Raw genomic sequence first — 12,863 nt, 5'->3', positions numbered from 1 at the left:
GATGCAAGGAGTACAGCCTCAAAAGATAGACATTTGTAGAAACATATGAAGGAAGGGAATGTGAATTGTTAAGGAAATGCAAAAGATCTAGTACTGTAATAATTTATTAGTGGTTATAAAGGGTTGATAACTGTGGGTGATGGCTACCTGTCAAGTAAAAACATATGCCAGATAAAACCTGTTAGTCTTTAAAGTATCACAAGGCTTTTGCTGTAACAGGCTTCAGAATAATATGGGCTAGTCTCTGGAAATTTTTGCACTGAAAGTTGGTAAACAAGTGCTTCATTTATTATTACGTTCATAAAAGAAACCACCCTCAGTGGGGAGTCATTTAAAGATTGGTTATAGTCAAGTATGGCATTTGCTGATCCTTACTGAAGGTCCTTCCAAAGAATAACAAAGGTTTTACACTTGCTTAACTGGCAAAACCTGCTAGATTAGCAGAGGATAAACAATGTCTGGGAAATGACAGGTGTACAACTCATGTAAAAATAGTCAGCCTGAGGCATGGAAAAGTTTTGTATTCCCAACATTTGTGGGAACGTAAGTATGAGTAAACTGAAAACAGGCTGGTTGTTGTGGGTTTTTTGGGCTCTTTGGCCGTGTTCTGAAGGTTGTTCTTCCTAACATTTTGCCAGTCTCTGTGGCTGGCATCTTCAGAGGACAGGAGTAGCAGGAGTGCTACTTCTGTCCTCTGAAGATGCCGGCCAAAACAGGTTCTTCTAATTGAAAATATTAAATAACCTTAAATAGTGTTGCCCTAGGATAGGGATTTTTTTAAGGATTCATACCTTAATTGTCCACCCTTCAGAGATCAAAAGTTTACAGTGGTAACTAAACACAACTGAAATTTTAAAATCATGTTTTTATATTCTGCACTTACCTCAGATATTATTAGCTACCTAATACCATGTTGTAGTACTGATTTATTCATAACACTTTATCACATTATTTAGCTAAATAGAGAGAACTTCTAGAAAGACTTAAATCTTCAGCCTCACAATCTAAGACATACTGTAGTTTAAAAAAAGACTAAGATGATAGCAATTAAGAAAATTTCAAAATATTTCCTTACCAGGTTCAAGAAAACTTCTTCAGTCAGCACATACATTCTTTAGGAGACATTCAGGCTGGTGTCTTGTGAATTAGAAATGGAAAATGTGGAAGCGATTAGCACAGCTATTTCACAAGGTGTCTGTCATGCAACCAACACCTGGCCATGCCTGCTTCTGCATCTTCCATTCTACTTGGAGTAATTCAATAATTAGAGTCTCAATACGTTATTTTGCACATATGAATTGTTTTATGTTTGCTTTCCAAACAGATATGGGCCTTGTTTTCTGTGTGCACTGTGGCTGCTTTAGCGTCTGCCTGATTGTCTGCTTTGCTGATTGTTACTAATGCTTAGTTGTTTTCCCTCCCTGTGGTGTTTGGTATTGGGGTTTATATCCTAGCTCTTCATACAGATACAGCAGCCGGACTCCTGATTCGCAGCATTCATTTGGTGACACAAAGACTTAATGCGCAGTGGAGACAGGAAATGAGCATCTCATTAGCTGCTTTGGAGCTTCTTTCTGGTTTGGCAAAGGTGAGTATCAGTAACAGACTGTGAGATTTGGGCTGTATTTCTGTTTCTTAGCTATTCTTCACTACTGATAGTTGTGGAGTTTTCTGTCCTCTCTAGTCAGGGAACATCTGGCAGAGCTGGCAAAATAATTTTTTTTCCATCCTGAGAATCTGTCTCTCCTGTGAAGTGTAATATTTTCCCTTCTCGTAAATAAAATTATTATTGTTATTATGGTTAAACAATTCAAATAACTTAGCATATTGACTTAATTTATTTTATTTATTTATTTATTAAATTTATACCCCGCCCCTCTAGACCACGTCTACTCGGGGCGGCTTACTTAAAATAAATAGAGAAAAGACAGGAGAGTTTTTCAGCCCAGTTGGGTAAGTAGATATGTAGAAAACAATGAAAATCTAGAATTTTTTTCTCTTTACTTTCCCATTATGTATCACCAGTTAAGTTTTTATGTTGCTTTGTTTGTAACTGTTGTGGCCTCCACAGAGCCTTACTTTATATATATATATATTTTTAAGCTGTAAAATTGGGCAACAACAAAAAAGGAGGGGGGCGCAGGGTGACTTGCTTAAAGAGGCTTCTAGCTGAACATCTGTTTGTGCCACTGTCTTCAGGTGAAGGTTGCTGTTGATTCTTCTGACAGGAAGAGAGCAATTAGTTCTGTGTGCAGTTACATTGTGTACCAGTGTAGTCGTCCAGCCCCTCTCCATTCCAGAGATCTTCATTCCATGATAGTAGCAGCATTTCAGTGTCTCTGTGTTTGGCTCACTGAACATCCAGATATGCTTGATGAAAAGGTGAGTGGAACTTAATGATATTCTAGTCACTAGAAATAACATTACGTTTCCATGAAATGTTAAAAAAACTGTTGTGCACCCTCATGTTTTGCAAGGTCACGCATGAAACCTGCATGGCAGGAAAATCAAACTCTTATTGGAGGACCAAAGTTCACCACCCTGCAGTTGCTCTAGGAGCTATCCTTCTAACTGTTCACTTGAAAAATAACAAATTGACAGCAAACTATCAACTCTGTCTTGGATGGCAAAGTGGCGCCAAGGGGATAGAACTTGTTGCTGGAACTTTTGCAACTTAACCATTGCTGCATGCTTTATGAACAAACTGATCACCAGAAGTGTGATGTACATTCAAGTATTTGTGAGCCACACACATACAGACACCTCACTGTGCTCTAGAAGCGTTAGACATTAAGCATCCTTACCCATTACCCAAAAATATATCCATCAAAATTTATCTATGCTTGTTTCCATGGTGCAGCAGCTACTAGTGAGTTGGTCCTTTTAACCCTGAGGAGATCTGCAGCTTTCTGAAAGAAATTCAGTAAAGTGTGATAGGGATCATGTGCACCATATTGCTACCCCCATGATATTCCTGCTGTGCAATATGAAATCTTCTGTCTGCTTTTGTATGAGGGTTAGGGAAAAAGTATCTTGAATAAATAGACTTTCTAATCTGCTGGTCTGTTTTCAGGTTAGATTTCAGACTCATGTTTTATTTTTTTAGTGCCTCTGGGTTGTACATGAAGTCAGTGAAGCAGGAAACTGAATGTTTAATAATATAAGGGCTCTACGCTGATAAGCTAGAAGTGGGTTGATTATGACATTTGCTGTGGGAAGATGGACAAAATGTCATATTTCATAGAAGCTGTGTAGACTCATGGGAACAGAACTAGTCAAGTATACACAAAACAGATTGCACATAGTACAACGCTCTTCCAACGACTTTAATATTGCCATTTTCTTTGATAAACATTTCCTGGTGAATTTATATACAGTATGAGGTGATGAGTCTGCTAGATATCTAAATGGTGTGGTTTCTACCCTCCTCTTAGGATTGTTTAAAAGAAGTATTGGAGATTGTGGAATTGGGCATCTCAGGAAGTAAATCTAGAAATAGTGATCAAGAAGTCAAATACAAAGGAGATAAGGAGCCAAATCCTGCTTCCATGAGGGTGAAGGATGCAGCGGAAGCAACCCTCACGTGGTATGGAAAGTTATTTAAAAGAATTCCATTGGCTGACAGTGTGAAAATCTTAGAAAAATACTTAGTTTAGAACAGTGGTAGCCAACTCGGTTTTTTATCCTAGTAGATCATCTTCCTCAGCCAAGCTGCATGGATTGACAGATTACATAATATTCAAGAGTATTGGGTACATTTTTTCATACAAATTAAGTTCAAAGGTGCTGATTAAAGGAATTTGCTTTTGTATTGGTTTGTTGACTTTCTGTCTGAACAGGACAGTTTCTGTTTCTGCATTTTTCTTAAAAGTCTCATTTGCTTGATTATGTTAGTTAGGAATGTAGACTAGATAACTCCTTATGGTCATATCTTATTGGAAAAGATGCCATATATTTAATTGTTCTGCTCTCCAGCAAAGTATGATTTTTTGCAGTAAGATTTGGACAGAATTGTTTTATTTGTTTTACAGCATCATGCAAGTGCTTGGAGCTTTTCCTTCACCCAGCGGCCCCGCCTCCCCTTGCAGCTTGGTAAATGAAATCACCTTAATTAAATACTCCCGTCTACCATCCATAAACAAATACAGCTTCCGCTACTTTGTCCTGGACAACAGTGTCATTCTTGCAATGTTGGAACAGCCCCTTGGGAATGAACAAAGTGAGTAAATTCATTTTCTGCTTTTTCAAGTGAGTATGCAAAAGACCTTGCTAGAATTATGGCAAGATTTGTGTTAATGGATTCATTCCAGTTTGTGCAGCCAGGTGTTGGCTTAGATTGCCTCTGCACGGTTAAAACTAGTGCCCCATCTGTGTAGTTCTTGGAAATGCTTGACTTGACTACAGTAACACATGCCTTATATACATCCTTTTTGGATTACTGTATGCACAGCTGTCTTTGAAGACAGTTTGGAAACTTCAGCTAGTACAAAATGTTGCAGCCAGACCCTTGACTGAAGCTGCTTACAAGGATCATATAGTTCCCCCGTTGCAACAACCTCACTAGCTACCAGTTTGTCTCTGGGTCCAATTTAAAGTACTGGTTATGACATATAGAGCCCTATATAGCTATATGAAGGACCTCATATCACCTTCCTAGTCTCTCAGATCTTTGAGAAGGTCTTCTCTCAGTCCCACTGCTATCTCAGGCACATTTGGTGAGGACCCAAGAGAAGACTTTCTGTGGCTGCTCCTGTCCTGTGTAATTCTGTGTTTCATGAGCCTCCTGCTGGCTCGCAGGATTGTATTTTTAGTAGGAGACTGAGCATATTTTTATCAAATGTTTTAATTTTATTTTAACTTGTTTTAACTGATTTTTTAAAGACTCTTTTTGTTTAAATCATTTTAATGTTAATATCTTAATTTATTATAATTTTAAACAGATATATTCTAGTGATTCTATTGTGATTTTAAACATATATAGGCCTGTGTCCCTTCAATGAGAGAAATACAGAGAATAAATAAATAAATAAATGAGACTCATTAAATTTAATACAACATTAAAGGAATTATTCAAATAAGTGAGTATAGGATTCCATCTTTAGTGGCTTAATGAAAAAAGGTGATTTTATACCATTGCTCCCAAATGCCCACTCTACTTCAGAGCATAGAGGGCATTTGGTTTACAGAGCAGTTTTGGGCTATGAAATTATGAGACCGCTAGAGAGAAGATAGAGGAGAGGCCTGTTAGATGTTAATCTCACTGTGCTAAGTAAGTTGACGAGGAAATATTTAAATGCTATTAAGTTTGGGGAAAATACCTTAAATATCAGGATAATTGGTGAAGCACTAAACCAGCAGGCGTAGCTCTAGCGAGTTGTCTGCAGCCTCACCAGCCCTGGTCAACAAAGGCCTCAGTTTGGTGATTTCACCAGTGAACATATTGAAGCATTCTTCAGATCAAAAATGGAAACCATCCAACAGGACCTAGGCTCCTCTGGCAGTCCAGTGGATCAATCTGGGACTGCTGTCTTTTCTGATTCAGTTGGGCCAGTTTCAGCCTGTAACATTTGGGAATGTGACCAGAACACTGGTTCTGGAAGTGTAAGCCTCTCTGATTGATCCTTGACCAGCTTGGCTTTTGAAAACAGCAAGGAAGATTACTGTGGATTTGGCCATAAATATTATAGCTGCTTTGCCGAAGGAGGGCTTTATGGACTCCCATGCTTTTGGAAGGCCACAATTTTTTTATTTGATTTGAACTTCTTACTTTCTGGTGTACAGCATAGACTTAGCTACCATGCTGCACAAACTCTTAGTGATTTGATGAAATAGTGTAATACTTTCTGAGCTGCAGTGCAGGCATTCAAGGTAATTAACTACAATTTGGATCTATTTTCTGTTACTCTGGATGAAACTTCTATAATCATCAGGTTCTCCATTAAAGTGATTTTCACCCTATCAGCTCATTTGATATATGGACAATATCAGCTTCCTTCTGCTCCATCTCCCTTTGTCTACTTGGTAAATGAGGACGAACTTCTTAGTTCCTTCACCACATACTGAGGAGACCAGTAACCTCCATGCCAGCCATGGGCAGCTATATGCTTCTCCAACACAAAAGGACCAAGATTCTTTGCTTACTGACAAATTTGGCTAGTCCTTTAAACTTGTAACGTTTCAGGTTAGGAAGATCAAGCTCTTTTTTAAATTTCCTGTCATATCCACAGCTTCATGTTTAATTTGTTGCTATCAATATGTTCATAATACATTAATACAAATATATTTCTTCTTCAGATGACTTTTTCCCTTCAGTCACAATTCTGATCCGTGGGATGTCTGGAAGACATGCATGGACCCAGCAACTCTGCCTTTTGCCAAGAGGAGCCAAATCCAATCAAAAGGTCTTTACTGAAGCCCAACATGAAAATTACTTGCTGGGTTAAACATAGTTTTCCAAACAGTTCTGAGTCTCTGAAGTCTACAATATTGCTACATGTAGCAGGTTTCCAGTTTTAGCATCCTTCACTTTTTTCCTGTTTCTTGGACCAACCTAGTGCAGTAGTCATTATTAGGGAAAGGGTATTTCTAATTCTAGGACTTCTAGTCTCAAATGTCACTTCAGTACTGGGAGAGGAGAAGCCAGAAGGCAAAATAAATGTCTTCCTACCTCCGTATTGTGCTTCTTTCTATGTACAGTGGTGTCTCGCTTAATGATGTTAATTGGTTCCCAAAAAAACATCGCTATGGGAAAACATCGCTAAGCGAAACACCATTTCCCATAGGAATGCATTGAAAACGGGTTAATCCGTTCCAATGGGAACGGATTACCGTCCTTAAGCGAAAATCACCATAGGAAACATCGCTAAGCGAAACAATGTTTCCCTCATTGGAATGCATTGAAGCTTATTCAATGCATTCCAATGGTTTTGCAATGTCCGTTTTCGCTGTCAAACTTACAGTTCAATGCATTCCAATGGGGGGGGGAATTCACCAAAAATTAACGAAGAGTCAGAACAAAGCCAAATTAAGTTTGCAAAGGTTTTACAAGGTGCACTAACGATCCCAAGCATTTAAAACAGTTTTTGAACATTTTAAGACACTTTTAAAATAGTGAAAACGGAACATCGCTAAGCGAAACAGGGGACCTAAACTGTCATCGCTAAGCGAGGCAAGGTCCCGAACATCGCTATGCGAAATTTCCCCATAGGGAACATCGCTAAATGGAGCGCAAAATCGCTCCAAAAACCTCATCACTAAGCAAATCCATCGTTAAACGAGGCAATCGCTAAGCGAGGCACCACTGTATATTGGCTGGGCAGCAGAAGGGAACACTCCACTCAATCACACTACTTCCTGGAAATCATCTCCATGCTCTGTGGGTAGGGTAATGTCACTACCCATGAGACTCTGTAAGGGAAGCCTTTCACTGAGCTACTCTCCCACAGATCAGTAAGATAACTTCCAGGAAGAAGTGCAACTGAGGGGGCATTCCCTTCAGCTAAGCCATATGGAGTGAAGCAGGCAAGAAAGACATTTTTGAAGTAAGGCATCTTTGTATTCTACTTTCTGCTCTCCTAGTCCCAAAAGTCTGCCTAGAGGATTCTAGGTGACTTCAGTGACTGGAAATCCTAGAATTATGAAAAATACTTTACCTGATTATTATTCAGTTCTTGTTGCTTTCCCAGCTGTGAGATGCAATGTGGAGAGCTGCAATTTTGTTCATTAAAGGGCCTCAATTTTCAAACTAGGGACTATCTTTTCTGTATCTGTTGTTGTAGTGGTTATGAAGATATGCATAAACCTAATGTGAGAACAGAGTTGTATAAAATGCATCTCATTCTCTGTGTAGTGCTGACCTTGAAAAGCATTGAGGAACTGCAACTGGTCTGAAATTCAGCAGCCAGGTTGCTAATAGTAGCTAGGCATTTTCACTGTATTATGCACCTTTTAATTGAGTTGTACTGGCTGTTGGTTTGTTTCCTGGTTCAATTAAACATTTTACCATTAAATCCTGAAAAGGCTTGCGACCTAAATACCTAAGGACCACGTTCTTCTATAGCATCCCTCCTTCCTGCTCCTGTTACCATCTGAGGTGCCATTTCAGATCCCTCCAGTTTCATAAAGCAAAGCATGCTGCCTCAAAATACCAGCTGTTATAAAATCTACAATCTTTTTAGAGGCTGCACTCATGTTTTTATGCTAAGAGATTTGTAACTGACACCAAATTGTTTTAACTGCTATGTAAACACTTGTTTTAACTGCTATGTAAACACAGCAACCAACATGAATTTGACACAACTCCGGGAGGCAGTGGAAGATAGGAGGGCCTGGCGTGCTCTGGTCCATGGGATCACAAAGAGTCGGACACGACTAAACGACAACAAAACACTTGCCTATTTGAGGTGTTTGGCTGAAAATTTCAATAATTTGTGAATACATTGAAGTCTCATCATAAACTTACTTTTAAGATTATTCTGAATATTATTGATGGATTTTGTTTGTTTGTCTTAAGGTTCATTTTAGGGAAATAAATGGAATATAAACTATAATATTCAGGAATGAGTGTGATCAGCATATACTCTTGTTCACAAAGATGTTAAAATCAAATTTTACTTTTGATCGGTAGCTTTTCATCTTTACGTACCTGATTGCTATTTTCTTATTTCAGATGCATTTTGTATTAGGCAGATACAGCCAAAACCAAAGGCTCTGATATGAGATGGAATAACCCATTAGAGAAACTGCCATGATTGTCTGAGTGCTGGTTTAATAATAACTTAAAATAATCAGCTTTATTTTGACCATCCTTCCTAAAAAAAAAAAAAAAAACCCACCCCCAAAAACCTATTTTGGTATCTGTATTAACAATAAGTTACTATCATATCAGCGAATCATTATATAGTAGTTGACACATTTAAAATAAGTAATTACATTGTTACCTTTCTTAAAATAGATGTTTGTCCCAGAACATCGACCTGCACCAAAAAATGATGCTGGAATCAAGTATAGTGTGAAACATCGACCATTTCCAGAAGAAGTGGATAAGATCCCTTTCGTGAAGGCAGACTTGAGCATCCCAGATTTGCATGAAATAGTTACAGAGGAAGTAAGAGGTTTATAATATTTTGATTTATTTTACTCAACAAAATCTGTTCTATATTGTATTTGAAGGGTTGGGATATCTCAGCAACTTTCCTGCTTTAGCTGTATCTACATTCTTCTAACAACAAGAAAGCTCCTGATGCATTGTATTTGAGCAGCCTTATCTGTTAAAAAGTCACTGCACACTGATCATAGAAACTAATCATTGCTGAAAGAGATGTTTTTCAAGAAATGGTTGCTGGACCAGAATGGATATCTTATTAGTCTTCTCTTAAATATCCTGTGATGACAAAGCGTCAGTTATCTTCTTGTAGCTACTCTTTGGTATCAAACCTTAATATAGGAGTGTCACAGTACAGGTGCAGAGCAGCAGACACTTGATTTCAGCAACCTAACAGTTGATGAACATCAGTGGTCAGAATTCTATTAAATAGAATGCAGAATCAAAACTGCAGCAGCTTTTTGGCACTCTGTTTCAGTGCTATTTGGCTTGTCAGATGAGCTGCCACATCTTTGTGGTCTCCGACTGCACTCAGCATTTTTATTTTTTATTTTTTATTTTTTATTTTTTATTTTATTTTATTTTATTTTTTTTTTGGTGTCTGAAATGAGGATGTTTAAATACATTTCAGCTGGAAGAGCGGCATGAGAAACTGAGAAGTGGTATGGATCAGCAAGTTCTTTATGAGAAATCTATAGATCAGCAGATGGAGGAAGAGTGGAGAAAGAAGAATTTCCCTGATCCAATCACGGAGTGTAAGCCGCCACCGCCCGCACAGGAGTTCCAAACCGCACGCCTTTTCCTTTCACACTTTGGATTTCTGTCACTAGAAGCATTGAAGGTGACTAGAAACTTCAGTTGATAGTGTATATTTTACTTCAGATATGGCCACTATCTAGAATTGGTACTAGTGCTGTTGAATGTTTGTCTGTATTAGGCTATACAGTAAAGCAGAACAATAAAACTGAAACAGATTCATGTAAAATATTTTCATAAACAAATTGGTCTCAACGTGTGGTACCTTTTCCATATACAGTGGTGCTTCACTTAACGACGATAATCTGTTCCAGGAAAATCGCCATTAGGCGAAAACATCGTAAAGCGAAAATAAAAACCCCATTGAAACGCATTGAAATCCGTTCAATGCGTTCCAGTGGGTAAAAACTCACCGTCCAGCGAAGATCCTCCATACAGCGGCCATTTTCGCTGCCTGTATAGCGAAGGATCCGTCCCTAAACAGAGCGGGGAGCCATCGTAATCACCCGGCGGCCATTTTGAAACCGCTGATCAGCTCTTCAAAGAATGTCGCTTTGTGTAGAATTGGTTCCCGTAGCAGGGAACCAATCATTGCAAAGCGAAATTCCCCCATTCAGACCATCATTTTGCGATCGCAAAAAGATCGTTAAACAGATTCATCGTAATGCGGGGCAATTGTAAAGCGAGGCACCACTGTAGATATAAAACTGACTTATTCATGGGTTGCATAGCAGATGGAGTAGTAAGCACCACTGCATCCTTGTTCACTGGCTGTTTGCCTGGAAAGCAGGGAGGTTGATAGCACTGATGAGAAGGCAGACTAACTGGGGGCATCAAATTAAGAGCTCTGAAAAACAGGAAGCTTACATAGCTTTTTGAATACCATCCTCTGTATAGCAAGGAAAGCCACAATTGTATTTTTTTCACTAGTCTGTTTGAAAGGATGTGTTACTGTTGTAACAGTAAATTTAGAAACAGCAACCTGTATTTTCTGCTTTTTTGGTCGTCAGTGTTGTTCTTCAAATGTTAGTCAACAAATATTAGAAGAACACTTTTCTGAAGCACCAACGGTGTTACAGATGCAAATTGCACAACTGCAGCCTTGTCTTTCTACAATGCAGAAAGAGACATATGATGGGACATTAGATTGTGCATGACTTCTGAACTTACTTATATATACAGTGATGCCTCGCTTAGCAATCGCTTTGCGATGTTACCTATGGGGAAAATTCTCTTTGCAATGATCGCGGGGAAGCGATCATCGCAAAGCCCTCATTTTCAGCCAGCTGATCGGCGATTCCAAAATGGCTGCCGGGGAAAAAATGGCCACCTGCTGTTTTGCCTCGCTTTAGAGGCACCAAAAATGGCCGCTGCAATGGAGGATTTTCACATAAGGTTAGTTTTTAAGCCCATAGGAACACATTAAACGCGTTTTAATGCGTTTCTATGGGCTTTTTAAAATCGCTTAGCGATGTTATCGCTTTGCAGCGATTTTTGCTGCACGGATTAACATCGCTAAGTGAGGCACCACTGTACTTTATTTTGGAAAGACTACCCTCTTTCCACATACTATATGGCTTCAAACAACTAATGATGATACATATCTCTTCTCTGAGAAGAATTTTTTAATATCTGCATATTACGTCCTCCATACAGAGCACATTACCATAATCTTTCGAGACTGAAAGATGCCTAATCTAATTATATACAGTATTAACGGCTTGGGCCCTGGATACCTGAAGGACCGCCTCCTTCCATATCAGCCTACCCGGCAGTTAAGATCTAGCCAGGGGGCCCTTTTGAAAGAGCCGTCCCTCAAGGAGGTAAGAGGGACGGCTTGTAGACAAAGGGCCTTTTCGGCAGCTGCCCCCAGACTATGGAATGCCCTCCCGACTGAGATTCGTCTGGCGCCGACACTGATGACATTTCGGCGCCAGGTCAAAACCTTCCTGTTCCAGAAGGCTTTTAACTGAAATAATATTAGCTGTGGGTCCGATGGCAATTTTATATATATTTTAATTGTATTTTAATTGCTACATAATTTTATTGTATTTTAAATGCTGTAAGCCGCCCAGAGACCTTCGGGTAGTGTGGGCGGCATATAAATTAAATAAATAAATAAATAAATAAATAAAATAAACTAATTTAAGTAGCTTGTTACAGTTCACAAAGAGATTATATACTATCATAAAATTTGCATGGCTTCTGTTTTTGGGCAGGAACCTGCTAATAGCAGACTACCTCCTCACCTGATTGCACTTGATTCTTCTCTACCTGGGTTTTTTGATGACGTTGGTTACCTGGATTTGTTGCCATGTCGTCCTTTCGATACCGTTTTTATTTTCTACATGAAGGCAGGCCAAAAAACAAGCCAAGAAGTAAGTGGCATGCTGGTTTGTTTTACTCTTGCTTTTATTAAAACAGTACTGTTTAGTGAGAGTGTATAGTACAAAAAACAGGTGGATATTCTGAATTAAATAGAAAAATATAACTGTACAGATTTCATATATCTGCAAGTATATAATCTAAGCCCTGAGAACTGATAGCCATTCATACATTTTTTGGTGGTTTGCATGTAGCAACACTGTATCATGGTTTAAGATTGTATGCATGATTTGGAACAGGTTTTAACAAAGTTTTGTATCCATATTTCACTGTCTTCATCCCATGCAGGTGAATTTAATTTTACAATTATTGAATTCAGGCCAGTTTTAGTTGAAATGAGGAAGCTTGATTTAAAATTAACTCTGATTTAAAAACCGAGTTGAAAACAAAACATAAACCAGATTTTGCATCCATGCTTTAAAGCTGGCTTCTTAGCAGATGGTTTTTTGTGGGTTTTTTTTTTGTTTGAATGTAACACTAAGCCAGAGTACAGTAAGGGTGAAACTAAACTCTTTTGAAGGCGTCATCGTAATTTGCATGAGAATAGGATGAGAGGTTCCAGCCTTATCCTGCTTGTGTATGTAGTGACAAGTCATGGTTTTGTGTTATGTGCAAATTA

General features: G+C 38.7%; 1 protein-coding gene across 9 annotated transcripts in view; it reads left to right on the top strand.

Annotated features, from left to right (window-relative positions):
- The window catches only part of RALGAPB (Ral GTPase activating protein non-catalytic subunit beta), a 74,405-nt gene that overhangs the window by 47,906 nt on the left and 13,636 nt on the right, over positions 1 to 12,863 (top strand). For 6 of the 9 annotated variants that reach the window (XM_078393265.1, XM_020782419.3, XM_020782415.3 and 3 more), the window contains 8 exons: positions 1,455 to 1,588; positions 2,200 to 2,382; positions 3,435 to 3,586; positions 4,032 to 4,219; positions 6,295 to 6,401; positions 8,954 to 9,106; positions 9,735 to 9,944; positions 12,079 to 12,237. In XM_078393265.1, the coding sequence (XP_078249391.1) occupies positions 1,455 to 1,588; positions 2,200 to 2,382; positions 3,435 to 3,586; positions 4,032 to 4,219; positions 6,295 to 6,401; positions 8,954 to 9,106; positions 9,735 to 9,944; positions 12,079 to 12,237 (1,286 nt within the window). The remainder of the gene's footprint in view (positions 1 to 1,454; positions 1,589 to 2,199; positions 2,383 to 3,434; positions 3,587 to 4,031; positions 4,220 to 6,294; positions 6,402 to 8,953; positions 9,107 to 9,734; positions 9,945 to 12,078; positions 12,238 to 12,863) is intronic. The other 3 variants (XM_020782420.3, XM_078393264.1, XM_072997053.2) reach the window with 1 other exon arrangement.

This window comes from Pogona vitticeps, chromosome 4, assembly GCF_051106095.1.
Source record: "Pogona vitticeps strain Pit_001003342236 chromosome 4, PviZW2.1, whole genome shotgun sequence".
Classification (NCBI taxonomy): domain Eukaryota; kingdom Metazoa; phylum Chordata; class Lepidosauria; order Squamata; family Agamidae; genus Pogona; species Pogona vitticeps.
Note: the sequence above shows the minus strand (reverse complement) of the source record. Positions and strands in the feature narration are given on the sequence as shown.